The sequence below is a fragment of the Neopsephotus bourkii genome, unplaced genomic scaffold (genome assembly GCF_033783945.1).
Source record: "Neopsephotus bourkii isolate Nb327-2 ecotype Australia unplaced genomic scaffold, CSIRO-AGI_Nbou_v1 NB_1388, whole genome shotgun sequence".
NCBI classification, from domain to species: domain Eukaryota; kingdom Metazoa; phylum Chordata; class Aves; order Psittaciformes; family Psittacidae; genus Neopsephotus; species Neopsephotus bourkii.
The window spans coordinates 5733300-5752086 of NW_026901866.1; the positions used below are offsets into that span (position 1 = coordinate 5733300).

The window sequence follows — 18787 nt, forward strand, 5'->3', positions numbered from 1 at the left end:
ACACAAAAAGCTAGTGAATAATTTTTGCTGCTATTTTTTAATAGTGGCCGCCATCAGCAGCAGCAACAGAGGAGAGCAAATCGGACAGGCCCCTCTTAAGAGAGGATTTATATATAGGTAAGTGTTGGAGATTTAAACCTACCCTTTGCGCCATCAGTCTGCGCTCCAATAAACTCCTGGATGTGTCGTATATTTAATATCCCAGTCCAGCAAAGAAAGTGATTTAGAGTGAAGAAGATTCCTTTTTTTTTTTTTTTTTTTTTCGCAACCCACTTACAGACTTCTCCTATCCTCCAATATGGGTAAATAATAATAATAACAACAATAACAACAACAAGAATAGATAAAAAACAGTCAAGAACCACGATGAGTTTCTGTGTTTTCTTCTTTTTTTCTCTCTCTCTCTTTCCTTTTTCTCTCTCTCTTTTTCCTTTTTTCTTTCTCTACGCGAAAAAAAAAAATAAAAAAATTGTCAAGCCCCCAAACTGAAGGTTACGATCGGCCCGTCAGCAACCCACATGTAACCAAACTGTCGTGTCTCATGGCTTTTTGCCACTCCAGCTGTCAATCAAAGCCAGGGAATGTCAAGGTAGTGAATGAATGATGGTTGACGATGATGAAGAAGAGACGAGGAATCTTTTTAACCCCGGTTTCTTCTTCCAGTAACTCCGCGCTCGGGTTTTGCCTTTTAGGATCGCTATAGGGTTGGTTGGTTGGTTTGTTTTGGGGTTTTTTTTCTTTCTTTCTTTTTTTTTTTTTTTTTTTAAGTACTGTGAAGGGGGGTGGGGAAAGATGCGAAGAAAAATGGAATAGTTTGCAAAGCGCGGACTTCCCCCTCTATCCTTTTTTTTTTTTTTTCCTCCTTTCCTCCTCCTCCTCCTCCTCCCGGCAGGTATTTTGTCTCCCTCTCTCCCTCGCGCTCTGAGATGAGTGAGTGTCAGTAAGTGTTGGCAGGTTGGCTGCTGGCTGCCTTATAGAAGAGGCTCAGTTTTGCAGCGCTGATCGGCGGGAGAATGAAGTGACGGAACCCGGAAGTAGTGGTGGCCATAGCCAGTCCTGCAGCGCGGCGGCGGCGGCGGCGGGGAGCGGCGGCGGGGAGCGGCGGCGGCGGCGGCGGCGGCGGCGGGGAGCGGCGGGCGCGGCGGCGGGCGCGGGGCGGCGGGCGCGGGGCGGCGGGGGCGCCCCAGCCAGCTGAGCGCCGGGGATGCGCAGCGCGCCGGCGGGGCGGCCGCGGCGCCGCGCGGGGGGAGCCGCGCAGCAGCCCCTGCCCCGAGAGAAGCAACGCGTGTAGGAAGGAGCGAGCGAGCGTGCGAGCGAGAGAGAGGGAGGGAGGGAGGGAGCGGGGAGGGAGGGAGCGAGAGAGGGAGGGAGGGAGGGAGCGAGGGAGGGAGGGGAGGAAAGACAGGGAGAGTGCGTGTGTGCGAGAGGGGGGAGAGGCAGGGGAAAACTGGAGAGAGCGAGAAGAAAAGTGCGATAGAAGCCCAGCCCCGGGTTGGTTTGCGCTAGATTATTTTAGTAACCAAATACTTTCCGATTACCCGCGATGTTTAGCTGTCTGATTTACGCGCTGAATTATCGGTGTAAATCGCCGGCTGTCGCCGTTGTCGCGGAGGGGACGCGAGGCCAGGGGCACGGAGGGCTACGGGGCGCGGGGGGGGTCGTCCCCGGGAGGCAAGCCCGCCCCGGCCGGGCGCCCGCAGCTCCGGCAGCGCCCGCGCTACCAGAGGGGGTCCTGCCCGCTCACCATTCACTGTGCTTCTCTAAAAATTAATTTTCCAGGGCATGAAGAGAACGGCTCATTCAAACCGTGTTTGGCACCGCTCTTCCTTAAGTGATCGCTGCGATCAAGCACGCTGTGGATGTAGGGAGAGAGAAGGGGGGGGGGGAAGGGGGAAATCCCTTTTAGTTTTGAGATTAGGTTGCCAGGCTTTGAAAAGGGCTTAAAACCAAAGTCATGCTCAGCCTTTTGTGGGAGAGATCCAGATGTTCTGTAGATTTTTTTTTTTGTTTGCATGTTCATTTTGAGCGGACCCGGCTGTGCGCGCTGCGTTTACGTGTGCATGTATCTGGACTTTGCCGTAGATCGACGTTGCGCTTGTGGAATGTCTGCTGAAGTATTAGCTCGGTAATGCCTTCTAATGGTAGTGCTAATTACGGTGGGGTTATTTAGCAAATTAAGTGAGCTGATGCACCCCCCACCCATGAGCACCAAATGAACTTTTCCAAGCACACACTCACACACAGAGACACGTTAATTTTGGTGTGTTTCTCTCACCCAATCGCTTTGCCGGAGCTACCCCAGCCTTACCTCAGAGCAGTCAATTACTAAAGCTGGCCAGGATCATCAATCATGGGGGATGCTTGAAGTTTAGGGGAGGAGCGATGGTCAAACTATCGATTGCTGCAGTTTTGTCCTCCCCAGCCCCCCACCCTCGTTCACGGTCCCCTGCACATAAAATCTAAACCAGACTATCCCGTTAATAGTGGGATTTATCAATGATTATGTACCCGGTTGTGAATGTGGCCTCATACATAGCTGGCTTTTAAAATACACGTGAGAAAAATATTGTTTATTCAGTTAGGTTTTGGTTTAGTTTGCTTTGATTTTCGTGGTGATGACGATGATTATAAGATGATTTTTTTTTTCCTGAAACTTTAAGAAAATGACTCAAGGGGTAGTTACAGATATTTGGCCTGATTTTAATAGGCGTAGGGAATGAGCTCCAGAGGTCAATAAACCCCTCCAAAATGATGAATGATTGAGTACCTGTGATGATGATAGTGATTACCGGAGCAATTAAACAGTTTGATTAAATGAGCCATCATAACAATGATGTCTGCGGGAAATCAGCCCTCACATATAAAGAAAGATAGTGTGAAGCGCTGACAAACGCCAGTGGGCATTCCTGCGTGTTCTGATAGTGCCGAGCCCTGCAGAGCAGAGCAGGGCTGTATTTACAAATATGGGGGCAATACGGAGAAAAGTCCTTCTACTTTTAGCCAGAATTGCACCGTGCTTAAAACCAGACAGGAGCCGGGGAGCTTTTTTTTTTTTTTTTTTTTTTTTTTTAATATCTTTTTTTTCCAGAGGATCTCCTCCAAGATTAAAGCTAGTCCTAAGAGCAACCGAATTGCTGTGACTGACTTTCATGGGACTGTAAAGAGAGGTGAGTAAAAAAGCCCTTAGTATGTAGATCTCTTTCAAGCAGTGGTTAAGTCGATTCATTTCGCAGGGAAGAAGCCAGTCTTCTTGTGCAGTATTTTATACTCTGTCGTATAAATCGGTAACGTAATTCAAGATATTCATGGTAATGAATGCTTGGCTAATCCTTTGGGTGCACGGAGACCTACAGAGCAGTAGGCTATGCAAATCCGTTCCTACTTTTACAGCTGTAGTTTTCTAACAGATTTTTTTTTAAGAGATCTAGTCATCCATCGGTGAATGCTATTTGGTTTTTTTTCCTTCTCCCCACCCCACCCCAAAGATGCCAGATTTCTAAATTTGTGTGGAATCACTTGGTTCTTATACAGCCCATACAGCCAGCTTAGAGGACGTAGCTTAAATATTTGTAGCTTCCAAACTTGTTTTTTTAACCGAGGCAGTGCAAACCTGGAGCCTTGCCTCTTGAGATATGCAAGTGTGTCTCTTTTCAAATAGTTTTAGTATCACCAAAGAATAGGTCTTTACTTGTAATGTGGCCGTGCAAAAGTAATCTAGCTCCACTGAAGGCTCCATGTATTTGTTCAGACCTCAAGCTGTGGGAGAAGTTCATCAGTTTTCCTTTCAAAAAGAAGTTTTTAGATTACTTGACTCCCATAGGAAAAAAAAAAAAAGGAAAAAAAAAAAACAAAACAAAAAACCACTTCCTTGTCTAGGGTATAATCTTAGACTTGATTTTTGTTTATTTCATGATTGTCACCAAAGTCCCTGTAGATCTCGGTTCTCTTAACTGAGAAATTGTTAGAAAGCAATCTAAAATCAAAGCTGCAAAAGAAGCAGCCAAAGATTTTTTCAGTGTTCAGTGCTGCTCCTTTCACTTGTTTCTTTTTTTTTTTTTTTTTTTTTATTTCTTTCTTTTTCCCCTCCTAAACTAATTAACCCCCTGCGCTGGCTCGCCCTGCTGTGCATGTGTGTAATCTGGGACAGAGACCAACTTTAAAAAATTATTTTAACCTGTAGAAAAGTGTAATTTCATACGGTAAATAAAGGGCTTTCATGTTCCTCCTGTGTCTTTTTTTTTTCTTTTTTTTTTTTTTCCCCGTGAAAAGAGTTGGAGCTTTTTTTCCTCTTCACTATCCCAGTGGATTAATGCACACAGAGAACATGGTTTATAAAGAGCTACAGTTTAGCCATTAAAAAGGAATCTCAATTTAGCGCCCTTAAGTGAAAGTGCTCAGCTATTAACAAAGATGCTGTTGGGAACTCGGAGGAAAATGGGATACGTGCGTGCAGGGGGTGCGGGCTACCACAGTCTTAGGTCATTTTTTATTTACTTTTTTTTCCCCCTTTCCCCCAGCCGGGTAATATACTTCTTTTAAAACAGTAATTCGAGAAAATTAAATTGGCTATTTTCCATTCCTCGTGCATCAGTTTCACAGCGAAGGCTGTTTCCAGGAAGAGTGCTATGGACGAGTCGGTGGGGTCTCTGTGTGTGTGCTTGGGCTTTTTTTTTTCCTTCCCCCCCCCCCCCTTTTTTTTTTTTAAGATCAGCTCAAAGTCCAAAGAGAAATGAGGTGTCCGGTATGGAAGTGCATCTCAGTCAACAGCCAGCTCCTTTTGCCGAGGCTGGAAATGGTTTTAACAGGCGGTAAAATTTCATCTTGTGGTGTCAAATTGGGGTCAGTTTGGGGTTAGCGCTCTCAGTGTCCGAGCAGGAGCTGTCCAGCTGTGTGGGGATTCATTAAGGGCAAAAGATCCGTTTCAAGAAAAACAATACAAAGACAATCAGAGGGCTAAAGATCCTCTTCAAATCGCATTTTACAAGTGCACCAGAACAAATATGGATGCTGAAACCTATTCCCTTCAAACTCCTAAATCGGCTTCTTAGCCCTTGGAGGGAGGGAGAGAGAAAATCCTCTAAAACTTAAGAAGAGTCTGTTTTCAATCAGCCTTTCCGAAGTGTGGCATCTTAGTCCTTTGCTGGCTTTGAGACGTGCCTCCCTCTCTCCCTCCCTCTCTTTTTCCACAGCCTTGCAAAAGCGGATGGCACAACAGGTAATATTTCAGATTTCAGGAATATATGCCGCCGGGGACCTTGGACCGCTGTTTGGTACGCGCGTCTGCGCCTAGCGCAAAATTTAGTGCAAATAGAAAGTTTCGTGTGGGCTTGTTTCTTTCTTTTTTCTTCTTCTTTTTTTTTTTTTTTTTTTTTTCCGGGGGGGGGTTGTGGGGTGTGGGGAGAATGGGGAGTAAGGAGCAAGCCATGCTTGCAGGAAATCCTGTTGGCCCCCTTCGGAAATTTTCTGCACTCCTTGTAGGTGATGCTCCGGTCTGACGAGCAATTTAGGCTAGATTTACTTTACTGTTCCTAGCATTTGTGGAAAGCACCTATTGCTAATCTGGTTTATTAAATTCGCGTGGTTTAAATCCTCTTAGCACCCTACATCTGTTAGAACAATTGACGCCTTGCTACAGGGACAAATAACTTGAACCTTAATCTTGTTTGTAACTTTATTCAATGTTTGTTTGTTTGTGCGCTGAGTTCAAGTATTTCGGGGGGAATGCCATTGTGTTCGCAAACACAGGGGCTACATTTGCTGGCCAAGCTCCCCGCGGACGGGCTAAGAATATCGCGGAACGGGACGACAAATTGTACATATTTGAACCGGCTTTTCATCTTGAACTATCGTTCTAGGAAACGTGTCATTTACTGAAGTAATCTGCCTTTTAAAATGTGGCTGCGGGATTACATCACCCTGACCCCGTAGTAAAATCCACGGGGATTTTCCTTCTTGTTTTGCTCGCAGGGCGAAATGTGGGGTGTAAACAGTACCTTTTCCTTTCTATAATTAGGATTATGCCAGGGTTCTAACTCCTACCCCCAAATTCGTTCTCTACCACACCTTCCTCTGCCTTTACGCTTGGTTCTTACAACTTGAGTCACTTTTTATGCGTTTTAGCCACGTTGAGTCCTCGATTTCGGGACTTTTGAGGTGCCATCTCGGGTGCCCCAGGGCAATCCCGCAGTCTCGGTTGTGCAGGTCGCTGGGTTAGGTCTGCACCCTCCTCGGTCCGCTAAACTACCCCCCCCCCCCCCCCCCGCCCACCCGATAGTGTACGTCGCTTTTCACTCATCTATAATTTTTCTAAAATCTTTCAATTCAGTCCGTAAAGTCAGTGGTAGCCCATCACGGTGAACTTTTCTTGACCTCGACTGCGGTGTGACTGAGATCTTCGGGAGCTGGATTAGGAGATTCATGGATTTACCTGCTAACTTCCTTTTTAACTCTCTTTCTTCCACCCCTCCCTCTTCTTTTAAAGAAAAAAACTCTCCTCAACTCCCCCAAGCAAGCAGGAGCGATGCGAGGTCCACCTGCCCCTGCCCCGCCGTGTCCCCGCTGGGTGCGGATCTCAGACCGCCTCTGCCGGCTTCCCGGCGAGATGCGGCGGTGCCACCGGCAGCCCTCTAGCGCTACCTGGCGGGGCTCCAGCACCATCCCGTTGCCGCGCAAGGCCCCGGCCCCCGCGCGGTAGCGGGGGCGCGGGGCGGTGCGGTCAGTGCGGAGCACTGTGGAAGGCTTTGCTCCTCAGCCTCCCGCGGGACTCCGGGCGCTAGGTTTGGCGTCGCCTCCTCCCCGCGTCCCATCGAGCGAGCGGGCTGAGGGGCCGCGGAGGGAAAGGGAACAGAGGGACCTCTTCTCCTTGGGCCGGGTTATCTCACGCTGGTGCGTGTGAAGAGCTGATATCAGACCAGAACGAGGCTTTTTTTATTATGTCTTAGGCTGGGGGAGTTTGTAGAAGTGAAGCCCATAAACAACCATCGCGCCTGTTTCCATCATATACCAGGGAGAGTAAAATACCTGCCAGGGCTCCCCACTAACGCTGTGCGGCTGCTTCCACCGGAGCAGCTAAAAACCTAGTTTGCATTTGCGGGAAGAAGCCCAAAGCGTTAACAAAATCCATCTTTCCAATGTGACATCCTAACAAAAAGGACAGTTAGGGCAAACTAAATGGCTTTAGTGCAGTATCAAGAGGATTCGCAAAGGCTCCAAACTCCTCTCAGAGCTCTGTTCTTGCACACTCAAAATATTCCCTTTTGTTCTCCAGCTGCCTATAAAACTCCAGAAGAGGAGAGCTCTTCTTTTTACGCTGGAATTCTCGGTCCGGAGAGAACAATATCCTCCTACCTCCTTTTGAAATGGTACGGAGACCCTCACAACACACAGGCGAGCACTCCAAGTACGAGTCTCCCTCTTTTTTTTTTTTTTTCCCCCGATTTTTTCCCCGAATAGCTGCGCGGCCCATTGTTTGAAGCACGCAGCCCAAAGGGAAAAAGAAAAACAAAACAACAACAAACAAACCAAAAAAAAACCCCAAGAATCTAAGGAGCCCGGTTTGGTATTGCACGGAGAAAGAGCTGGCAAAATATTGCAGCTCGTCTCCTAGAAGGACGTGAGACGTGATGGGAGCCGGTGGTGTGTTTCCGAAAGAAAGGTGGTTTTTTTTGTGTTTGGGTTTGGGTCGTCCCTCCCGTCCCTTCCCCCCCCCCCCCCCCCCGATTGTGATCGCCTTTGTACGTCTTTCTTTTGATCCCACAAAGAGAATGCCATATCCATATATGTGTTTGCTCTCCATACAAGAAATGCAAAGGACCGCACAATGGAATATGCGGCCGGTTAGTCCTCATAATGCTTAGTTTTGCTGTAATTAATTGAAAACAGTTATTAGGTCGTCATTGGCAATAGCATAAATAATTGCAGCAGATTTTTACTTAAAATTGACCGGTCACAGAGTGATAGATCGATTCGAGGTATAAAAATGATGTATCAAAACATCAATGTCGATTATTTGAAATATTGTAGTCGAATCTTTTTATTGCTTCATCGGTTAAGTGTCTGAAAGTGCTGTGTTCCAACATATATTTATGTTGTCAATACTGTCAAAACTGTCAGTTTTATTACAGTGGATTTGTAATACATTTTGGATTTGCTCATTTACATAAAATGTCCACCCCAGATACCCCTCCTTTTCTCCATCTCTGGAAATCTATGTCAGTTTAATGAAAGGATTCAGGACTCATACCTGAAGAAAAAGAAAAAAAATAAAAAAAAAAAAAAGAAGAAAAGAAGAAAAAGAAGAAAGAAAGAAAAAAAAAGGTGGAGATATTGCTCCATTAAGTCCAACTTAAACCTTCCTTTGGAAAACTTGGGCTATTTCTAACCTGCCATAAGAGGGAATTCCCTCCCCCCCCCCCCCGTCCCGCTCCTCTTTATTTCCTCAGTAGGATTTAAACACTTTCCTACCCTCACACCTAGATGAAACCCTTCGGGAGGATTGAGGACCTGTGCGGGGAGAAAGCAGAGCCCCAGCCCACCTGCGAGTGCGGAACCCTCCCAGAGAGCCGCAGCGCACACGCGGAGCTTCGTCCCTCTAGAAAGAAGGAGACAAAAGCAGCAGTAAACGTGTGTGTGATCCTTCCTTAAAGGGTTGAAGCCCAAAGGAAAAAGCAAATTGGACTCAGTATTGGGCATTTGATGTGACCCTCCCCCCCCGGCCCCCCTTTTATCAGGGTCTGATTATTCGCTTTAACTGTAAGCACTGATTTATTATTAGCTGGGCTTAGACACCTCTCTAATTTTCTCCAAAACCTCATTTGAAGGATAGAAAAACTGAGGAATAAATAAATCCATTTACACTCTAAACACTCTTCCATAGAACAAACAGTGAAATTGGAAAAGTAACTTTATTCCTCACCCCTGTAGGGAGGATGAGGGTATTTTAAAGGCGTTGGTAAGGTGGACCTGAGGTGTGTGGGGGGGCCTGTCTTCTTCCTTTTTTTCTTTGGTTTTTTTTTTTTTTTCCCCTTTCCCCCAGCGATATGTGTGTTTAAAGAGATGTTGAAGAGATTTCTGAGTTCACGAGGAAGAAGGAGAGGTCTGTTTGGGGAATGACAGCGCTCCCGTCAGGTATTTTAGTGACCGTCCCTTCCTTTAAACACTTCGAATGTCTCTGGTTCTTTCCATGCAGAATATCTTCCCCAGACCAAATAGGATTTCTGTTATACTTCGTGTGTGTGTGTTTGTGATCCCTTCTGAAGTAAATTGAGAAGTAAGCTGCGCAAAAGGAGGAAATCGCCCCTGGGGTGCTTTGTTTACTTTGGTTTGTAAAATCCTGCTAGGAGATGGTTTCCTCAGTGCGTGGCAAGTGTTTCTTCAAGAAATTCATCAGCCCTTCTACAATTACTTCGAGCTCTGAAGGAAGAGAGCTGCCATCACTTTCTCACATCCCAAGGTGTTGTATGGAGGAGAGAAGAAAAGGCTGGAGCATTTAATTATGAGGGGGGGGAGGTTGAGGGGTAGAGGAGGCTGCAGAAAGCGGCCCCGAGCCTGTACCTGGAAAAGGAAAACCTGCAAGGGTGTATCTGGGAGATGTGTGCCACTGAGAGATGGGGAAAGTACCCCATCTCGTGCAGTAATTAGTCTGAACAATAAACATAATTGGAACAAAATCAGTTGGAAATTCCTGCGTTTTTAATTACGTTTCATTTTGTGGTAAGCCGTAAAATTATGAATGCCTCTCAATTAAACACTATCCACTTGTAAAGCATTTAACAACAATTATTCCTTAATCAGTTGGAATGTTAGCCACAAATGATGCTGTTAAACATCAAAGGGACGCCTTAGACGTTACCTTTTAGTCATAAGTAAGAGGATTAATTTCTATAATTAGAGGGGATAAATATGTGCATAAATAAATCTAATTTTTTTACACGTTCTCATCCTACCCGGGAGAGGCGAGGGTCCTTGACATCGCCGTCACTTCTGGCTCTCCCCCGGCTCAGAGGAGGCGACCCGGTCTCAGAGAGGTGAGAGCACCTCTCCGGGGAGGTCCGATCCTGCACCTCGCTCCGCGCCTCTTTGCGCCTCTCTGCAGGCACCGGTAAGGCAAGCGTTCCTGCTGCTGCGCACGGCCTGGGGCTCGGGCCCGCCGCAGGCAGGGGGCTTCGGGAGGAATACGCTGGCCTCCTTGGCATGTATTTACCCCTTCTTGCGGCACCTGGGGTCTACTTGGTGGTTCGGCTCCCTCGGGGACAATTTGCCGCCCCAAAAAAGAAGCTCCAGATTTGAGCTGAATACCGCAAATAAAATTAACATGACCTTGATTACACTCTGCATGAATATCTCATTTACCTAATGACTTTATGTCACGTACGCAGAGGGTCAATTTCCTTTTAACCTTTCCCATCGCTGCAGTAAGCATTCTTTTATAATCAATGGTTGTTTGAATAATCAATTCACGTTTTATGATCCCTGACAAACTCAATATCTGTGTGCCTCGTTTCAGCAAAGCAGCCAGCCCTTCTCCGCGCCGGTTTCGGGTCCGAAGAGTTTGAGGCGGGCTTTCCGGGCTGCCCGGGGAGCCTCCCCTGGCCGCGCAGGGCAGCAGCGACCGGGCTCTGCTGGGGACTGCGCTTCCCGCCCCGCTCCGCCGCCGCGGGGGCTTCGTGCATAGGCCCTGCCCCCAAGAGAGGATGCGCCTCAGCACGGAGGCGCAGGCTTGAGGAGGCACGGCGCCGGCCGGCAGCCCTTCGCATCTCTCCAGAGCTGGACATGCACTTTCCAAGTTTTCCCAATCGCTGGGAGCAAAATATGAGGTTTTCCCACTCCCCCCCCTCCTACCCGTCCCGCCTGGTCTCCATCCTGGGAATGTGCACAGCAGAGCCCGAGCGCCAGGAACCGTTCCCCCTTTCTGCATTTGCCGGGCCAAGCGGACGTGGGGGAACGAAGTTCCCCCGGCTCTGAAGGCGGAGACCGCCTCCCTAAAGGTTTTGGGGGAAAAGTTGTGTCCGAGGCCGCGTCGGCACACGGGGAGACCTTGAATGAGTCTTTGCGTTAGAGTAACTGTCACGCTGATTGAGGTCCGCGACTCCCTCATGGCCACCAGCCCCTTTGTCGCCTCTCCCAGCCGACTCCAAACTGAGGGTAGGGAAACTTGCCCCCCGCACCACTCGAGTGCAGCAGAGTACAAGGGAGGGGAAGGGGTTAGGGCAAGGTGAACTTTGCAAATGTTTTTTCTAGAAGTAGCTCACATATGGTGTGATCTATGGTGTGAGTCAGGAACGGAGACTTATTGCAACCCTGTTCCCTCTATTGGATAATTAATGCTGATTCATAGCGGTTTCTACCTACGAATGTGTGTTTCGTTTTTTTTCTGCCGGGTCCATGGTTCTTTGGTATGTTGTTATTCCCTGAAAGGTAATTGCACTTGATATTCTCTCGGGGAAGGCTCATTAGCCAAGGGCAGGGTGGCGTTGCCAATCTCAGATTCTTTCAACAATTCAATGCAAACATTTGCCCCAAAGGTTTAGTACAGCCCTCCCAGCTCACAGAACAGCCATTGGATACAGCATTTCCCCTAAGAAGTCTTAGGTCTATAAAGAAGTACATATGTATGTGTGTGTGTATATATATATATATATATGAAATATATACTTTTTTTCCTACCCAAGCAGGATACATTTTAATTTCGGTTTTACTTATTTTAACCCCTCACTGTAAGTGATCTAAGCTACACAAGAAAATTAAATGTGTTGCCTTGGACTGCAGAACTTTGCCCTCCCTGTTACTAGAAGACAATCAGGACACAATCATGGATGAAGGATTAGAAAAGGCACCACATCTCCTTCTCCTCTGTATGCATTCCTCTACACTGTTTTAAGATTTACAAAATGCGTGTTGAAAACACTTATCCACTGCCCACCATTGCAGACCTACACTTGCCTTCTTTCTCACACATGCCTGCTGTCATCTCTTTGGCTCCTTTCATCTCTCCTGCTAAATTAATTACCTCACTAATGCAAGGCAATGAGACTCAGGTATAATGTAAGTCAGGGAAAATACATTACTTGATATATATTATTATATGAAGGTGAATCCTCCATGATTATTCTTACTTTATTTTTTTCTCTCTGTTGTTCATAATTTTGAAAATCTTATTCTATTTGGGTCTTGGTAGGTTGAACAGGATGATTCACAGTAGCATTGCAGAGAAGATCCAGTTCTCAAGGGAGAAAACGGTTCCTACAAGACTGATGAAGAGGAAGCAGAGGGACAACACTAGTCATAACATGTTCTTCGACATCACCAGGTTTTCCATGTTAGAATAAAAAAATCGGTATCTGTATTCATGGTGAATTAGATGGTATATTCTCCCTGGTAGTGGTGTTAAAGGGTAGAGGCTGCTCTGAATTCTAAACAACAAACTCTGGGTCTAAATTGTATATCTAACTGTCTTACTGTGTTTACATATTTCCACTCACCATGTTTTTCCCATCACAGTTAGCCAATAAACTCAAACAGCAAATCTCATCTGTGCTGTACCACCACTGACTGTAATGTTAGTACATTAGAAAGGAAATTGTCCTATATCATGACACTGCGTAACAAAGTAGGTCCAAAACTCTAGACCCTGAGATGCTACCAGTTTTAATCCTTGCTCATAAGAAAGGCTGCCAGGGTCTATAGGCCTCATCTCTTAGGGGGACCAAAAGTTCATAGAAAAACACCTCAGTGCTGTGAATCTCTGTTAACAATGTTTTATATGCTGACAGCCTTCAACATCTTCAAGCCTAAATCTCTGTCCCAAGGTCCCATTTGACTGAAGGAGAACGTGAACTGAGGACACAGTGTGGGATTCTGCAGGGTAGTTTTGCAGGATGCCAAGTCTGCCTGTGCAAAGTAGACAGCTTTCCAGGTCCTACTGATAGTAATTGTGAACAGTCACAACCCTTGCAGTAAGCTCTTAGCACAAGAAAACATCAGTTCTTTAATTCGTACTTTTGTTATTCACAGCTATGGGGTTTTTTTGACACTTTAAGTATCTCTCATGTCATGGTGGTACATTCGGCTTTTTCAAAAGCGTTTTTCAAAATGAACAGGCTTTTCAGTAATGAAACATGATCAAGTTGCTCTTCTAATAGATTTCTTTTTTCAAGTACATGCTAAATTTACAACGTCTCATGCATTTGTTAACCATCACTAATAGTTCTATTGATCAATAACATAAATAGCTCTAGCAGAAGCTTTTTTTTTTAAGTAGATGAACATAAACAGCATTGAAAAAATAGCACACAAGTCATTGTCCTGTACTCTTACCTTGAGGCTGTATTACGATCGCAGTAAGACATATCTAGGCATGTGTCATACCGGATAACATTATTTCTCGGGTGTATGAGGGCACATGACTTTACCTTGGACTTCACAACAGCTGAGACATGCCATTTAAAAGCATGGTCCTGGCATTACTAACCTACTAATATATAATTATTAATGCATACATGAGATACTTTTAAAAAATTGTTTCACATTAAATACTTGTATCATTTTATTTCTATTATTCACGTGCAAAGCTAAAAATAAACATTTGCAATATTTTTCTCTTTTATGGAAGAGCTGAAAAACTATTCATTTGAAATGACCTCTTGGGTGAACACAGCCATATTTTCTGGGCTTGGATCTCTTATTCTTGATTGGCAGCTCCACATCAGATCTGGGCAGTACAATGGGTCCTCAGAGGTAGAGTTCTCTTTACTTCAAAATATTCACCAACAATTGCTTAGGCAAACAGTTTCCAGCCTAAGAATCATTCACAATATGTTCAGCTGGGCTTTTCATTTCATTACACTTGATGTGTCACTGGTCACCTATCACACTTGCTCTCTTTCCCAACAGGCTGGTTGAAGACTTTTAAACAGGAGACTAAATGAATAATAAAAGTGCCCAAGAAATATCTGTGTCTGTGCCAGCATGCTTTTGTTTTGTACAGGTATTCATCCAAAGCCTCATTCTGGCTCCAAATGAACAGGATTCAATCCATAAAGGAAATGTATTAACTTAATGCTTGTTCAAAGAAAAATGCTGCTTCCTTTAATGTTCATGTATATGGTCATAAACATGATCAAAACATGAGCCATCTGAAACCCTTAGAGCTGCCTTGTAAATAGGGTTGCAGTATGAACCCAAGAACATAACTGATTTTGTCACTCTAGGTTAATTTCAGCTTTCAAACACCACAGAAATCTTCAATTGCTTTTCTTCTCCTCACTGGTTTAACTTCAGATTACTTCCCCTGGAAAATGGCTTTTGATACTCAAGTAAGATCATATTGTTTGATCCAAAAGCACGTTTATTTTTTTACTGTTGTTTCCAGACTTCATTTATTGAAGAAGGTCCTCTCTGCAGCCAATATGTTCCTGGTAGCTGTTTGTTCCCGAAATAAACATCTAGCACAATTCTTAGTATTTGAGAGAGGCATTGCTTTCATTGCATAATCTTCTATGCAGGGGAAAAACAATGCAAAGAAAGACCTCGATCCTGCTTTCCTTGACCACCTAACAGTCCAACAGACTTCTCCATTCATTCATTCATTCATTCATTCATTCATTCATTCATTTTAGATTAGCAAGTTCAAAAAATGGGATTTCAGATTCCCTGTGCTGCAATTATTATACTTCTAGATGGATTATTTTGTTTCCTGGGGAAGGGCATACTATTATATAAGTATTCTTAATTTGAGGATTTATTCTACTGGATTTACCATAGCTACAAAAATAAGTCAAATGAAGTATTTTTTTCCTTTGTTATTGAAGTGTTATCAGTGAACACTTATAAGTCAGAGGAATGAATTCTAAATCATTACTCAGATCTGAAGATCTTGAGCTTGAAACATTAGGACGAGAGGGCTTAGTCTTGATATTTCTTTCTGAATGGAATATTAAATAAAAGCATTGCTATTCCAATGAAACATGCTAAGTGATGTTGATGCAAATTCAGGAACAGAGAGAGAACAGAAGGAGTTCATGGACCTCATTCTCTTTGCTTAAGCAGGAGAAACTAGTGAAGTTAATGGAATTACAGCGATATAAAACTGTAGTAAGGTGAGAATTGCACAACTTCTGTTTAACTAAATGCTATTACTTTAAAAACAGAGTTTACTTCACTAAACAATCTGCAAATAAACACAAAACAAAGGGCAAATGAGACATATTACAAGTAAGCATGCATGCCAAAAAGGTAAGTGCAAATTAGATTTGAATATTCATGAGTCACAAATCATTGACAGTTTGAAATAATGCAAAACAGCTTTATAAATGAGGTTAAAGCAAGGGACATCAAAGAAAGGCATTGCTAAATCAATAGCAATTTGATTGTGCATATACTTGTAAATTGTGGTTACAGTTTTTGTGACATGGGAGAAAAATACCGCACATGTAGTGAAGAAAGGACACATAAATATTCTTTTCAGATGTGTTATATTTTTGCAATTCAGCATGTACTTGGAGACCTGCCATGTATAAAGTGACCAGACATCATTTTTTAATTTTTCCCCCAAGAGAATTATAGTTTCCTTTGAGTATCCAATCTCTGTGTTGCTTAGTATAAAAAAAAAAAAAAAAAATCAGTTGTCAATAGTACCTGAACAGCAATACTGTAAAATAGAATAATTACTTACTTGACTTGTCTCAAGTAGAAGGATGACCTGCTAATTAAAGTAATGTCATAAAATCATAACCAGTGGAGGTTATCTACTTGCTTCAGATAATTTAGTTCTCAGAAGTGGGAATCAGATGAGTTGCAAGTCTCAGAGCAAACTGCTGGAGCATGGGGATTTAAAAGAATGATAGCTTGAAAGATGGCCAGCCTGACCATTTAAATGAGAGCTTCTTCGTTTTTTTGGCTGTAAGCGTCAATAAAGTATTGGATTTCCTGTCTTATTTGTGAATTCTGAGGATATTTGAGATTGAATGGTTTAAAATGTTGATGAGAACACAGAAACAACAGGCAAAACTGCCAGAAGTAATCTGCCTCTTTAAAATTAATCCCTTTGTTTTTCTTACGGGTTTATATTATTATTACTTAACACTCACTCTAATATACTAGCCGATTCTCTCTCTTCAATGTCCTTTACATCTAGAGAGATGTCCTTACTCTCTGGCATGACAGATGAAGCTTCACTGGGTCAAGTGAAGCTAAATATATACATTTACCAACACTGACAGCAAAACCAAGCAGGGATATTGTTTTGGAAATGGTATGGGGTACTCTGCTTCTTTAAGAAGTACATGAATTCTTGCAGTGCTGCCTTTAAAAGCATTCACTCACATGAATGAAGCTGGCAATTAACTTGTGTCAAAACATTGTAGAAGGAGAAACCCAGATGTCGAATAACTTAGAAAAGGGATAACCTCATGTCCTCCCCAATCCACTAGATGAGCTTGTCAGAAGCTGATGTGTCTCTCATGCCATCACAATATCGAAAGATACTTGTATGTGCCATGTTTAAATTCAGAGAGCTTTCTGCTATAAATTCTTTAAATCGGTGTATTCCTCAGCATGAATAAACAATAGATAAGTTAGAAATAGTCATTCAGGACTGTAAAAGGCCAGTTTACCATTTCAGAGATATTTCCTCTGACTTTCAGAATCTGTGAAGAGAGAAATGAATCTCCCTTTAGGAAGAGCAAAAGGGAAAGTTACCGCATGGGCATAGCAGAGATTTTGAAATCAGCAGTCGTAGATTTCCTTCTGGCTCTTTCACTGTAACTGCACAGGTTTATCAGAGGTGAATTATATGCCTCCCTCTGTATCTATAAAATGAAGCTCACAATACCTAGTTTTATGGTGCCGTGACACAGAATTCCTAGGAAAACATGAGATCCTCTGATTAGGTACCAATACATGTCCCTACATCGACTTTGTAATCTTTATCTTTAGAAAGTCTGTTTATAATGTCTTGCATTTCAGTAAAGCATATAGTTTTCATTTAAATGAGGAATTACCATCTCTTTACATTAGAAATTGTCAAAACTGCAAGTGTGTGCCTAGAAGCAGAGGAAATAAATACCAAAACTCTTCTATGCTTTTTAGACTTACACTGCACCCTTCAACATGGAATCTGAATGCTGCTTAAAAAAAAAGGGACACACCTGGATGGGCTTAGCTCAGAATAGCTATTGCATTACTTATGAAAATAGGGAAATGGCATTACAGATCATTCTTCAGTCTGGCAGAAGAATACCAACAGCCTGCACCACATCGAAATTTCAAAGGGTTGGGTTAGTTTCATTTTCTGGCAAATTAATTTTTTCGCAAAGGATATAGAAAAAAATGAGCAAAAATTAATGCACCCAAAGTGCATGAGTGTCTTCAGTTCCCAGAAAGTCCCCTGATTAATTTTATCAGGATTATTATTTCTACTTCATTCCCAGAGTTCTCCTCTCCCTCTGCCTCTCTCTCTCCCTCTGCCTCTCCCTCTGCTTCTCTCTCTCCTTCTGCTTCTCCCTCTGCCTCTCCTTTTCCCTCTTCCTGTCCCTCCTGCTCTCCCTGTCCCTCTCCCTCTCCTTCTTGCAGTAGCTGGTTTTTGATTTTCCCATGCAGTATTTCACCTTCAACTTCACTGCTCCGTTTGGGGAAATATATATATCCATTGAGATTTTACGCTTTTACTCCTTCCATTTACAGTGTACACCAAGTTTCTTTGGGGATAAGGGACAAAGCTTTTAACAACCTCCACTACTTTCCCAAGGCAGGTTCCTCAAACTCTCTCCTGAGCAGGACATGGTTTATCCACATCTGAATTATTAAAATCCCTTGAGGGAGAGAGCAAAGGTATAGTAGGGGGCTCCTGTCCATATCTGTGGTTCTTGCTTGCTTGGGTAGATATTCCTTCTGAAAATTCTCAGAATTTTGTTTGTGTGGTTACCAGGGGGAGATACAGGAATGAGCTGGTAACAAAATGAGAAGACAGCATAACTACTTTTTATCCCCTTCTCTAAACTAACCTGTGCTGATATTTTCCTATGGGTCTTTGACCAGAATCCAGGAAGGAAAAAGAAGGCCAAGGTCCCAACCTGGTTTCTCAGTCACCTCATCCATGTAATAGAGAGTGGAATGGAAATACAGCAGCTCTAACAATCTTATACCTGATGAAAGGAAGGATTGCTAAGGTGATCAGAGAAGGGTTGCCTCCAAAAAGAGACCTCAGACACTGTAATCACCCAGCAAGTGAACCACTAGTGCCTAAATCCTATAATGTAGATTCTTAGCTGACATGTCAGTTGGAGACAAGGAAAATGGTGTAAGCTATAAAATGTGAATCCGTGCAGATAATTCACCATCAACAGTGACCTTGAGATCATGGAGTCACAGTATATCCCTGAGGCACTGAGGGCCCAAAGACAAGGTTTTTGCATGTATATAAGTCCATTGGGATTCGACTGAAGACGGTGTTGTTACACTATCATTATAGTAAAGAAATAGATTACAAAATAATAGAAGTCATAAAGGAAGTTCCTAGAACATCACTTACATTTCTAATCAATTATAATGCAAGACAGCTTCCCTTACATACTTCGCATACCTACAAATTCTCTTTCGTTGATACAAGAAAATAGCTCTGCTGATGGGGTCCTATAATTTTTCCCTACTAAATTTCATTCAAAATGCTAATACTTCTGAAATAAAAAATAATTATGTAATATATTTTATCTTTAAAATAAATTTGACAATTGCCAAATCCTAGTTGCCAATACAATATTAGATCATGTGTGACACAGACTTCACATGTGTC

The 18787-nt window shown here is 43.5% G+C and overlaps 1 protein-coding gene and 1 long non-coding RNA gene across 19 annotated transcripts in view; one reads left to right on the top strand and one right to left on the bottom strand.

Annotated features, from left to right (window-relative positions):
- Positions 1–1779, bottom strand: part of MEIS2 (Meis homeobox 2) — a 174994-nt gene extending 173215 nt beyond the window's left edge. For 2 of the 11 annotated variants that reach the window (XR_009727598.1, XM_061367692.1), the window contains exon 1: positions 143–1101. Coding sequence is in view for 10 of the 11 variants with exons in the window: in XM_061367692.1 (XP_061223676.1) it covers positions 143–154 (12 nt within the window). In the remaining variant the exon portion in view is untranslated. Of the gene's footprint in view, positions 1–142; positions 1102–1527 lie in introns of those variants that run through there. The other 9 variants (XM_061367684.1, XM_061367681.1, XM_061367686.1 and 6 more) reach the window with 5 other exon arrangements.
- On the top strand, positions 8–11580 carry LOC133219977 (uncharacterized). Of its 8 annotated transcripts, XR_009727602.1 has the most exons (7): positions 1434–1491; positions 1780–2125; positions 3089–3167; positions 4712–5215; positions 7268–7399; positions 9035–10025; positions 10505–11580. It is a non-coding gene; the product is annotated as an uncharacterized LOC133219977 (long non-coding RNA). The 8 variants fall into 8 exon arrangements; XR_009727604.1 differs by lacking the exons at positions 1434–1491; positions 1780–2125 and adding an exon at positions 8–117; XR_009727605.1 differs by lacking the exons at positions 1434–1491; positions 1780–2125 and adding an exon at positions 798–892.
- The last annotated feature ends 7207 nt before the right edge of the window (positions 11581–18787 follow it).